This window comes from Cyphomyrmex costatus, unplaced genomic scaffold (genome assembly GCF_001594065.2).
Source record: "Cyphomyrmex costatus isolate MS0001 unplaced genomic scaffold, Ccosl1.0 C2107853, whole genome shotgun sequence".
NCBI classification, from domain to species: domain Eukaryota; kingdom Metazoa; phylum Arthropoda; class Insecta; order Hymenoptera; family Formicidae; genus Cyphomyrmex; species Cyphomyrmex costatus.
Genome location: NW_017270297.1, coordinates 1 through 264, shown reverse-complemented (window position 1 = coordinate 264; position 264 = coordinate 1). Strand labels below are relative to the sequence as shown.

The 264-nt window shown below is 36.4% G+C and overlaps 1 protein-coding gene across 1 annotated transcript; it reads right to left on the bottom strand.

Moving 5' to 3' along the window:
• Positions 1-12: 12 nt before the first annotated feature.
• On the bottom strand, positions 13-255 carry LOC108771335 (cytochrome P450 302a1, mitochondrial-like; the record flags this gene model as incomplete). The annotated part of the gene is made up of 1 exon (XM_018536944.1): positions 13-255. A coding segment is annotated over one exon (243 nt), but the record flags the coding sequence as incomplete, so codon positions are not given.
• Between the last annotated feature and the right edge of the window lie 9 nt (positions 256-264).

Genomic DNA, 264 nt, shown 5'->3' with positions numbered 1-264 from the left:
AAAATACACTACTCCTTTAGGAACGTGATATCCGCTCAGGACTACATCAGTTTGCAGGATACGGCCTATTCCTACAGAGAGAGGATTTAACCTAAAAGTTTCTTTTAATACAGCTTTAGTATATTTAGCATTCCTTATAATTTCTGCCGTTATAGGAGATGTAGGATCCTTTAACAAATTTGTAGCTTCTAATCTTAGTTGTTCTTGGATACTTGCATTTCTTGCAAGATGATACAAGACGAACGACATGCTGTATGTCGTCTA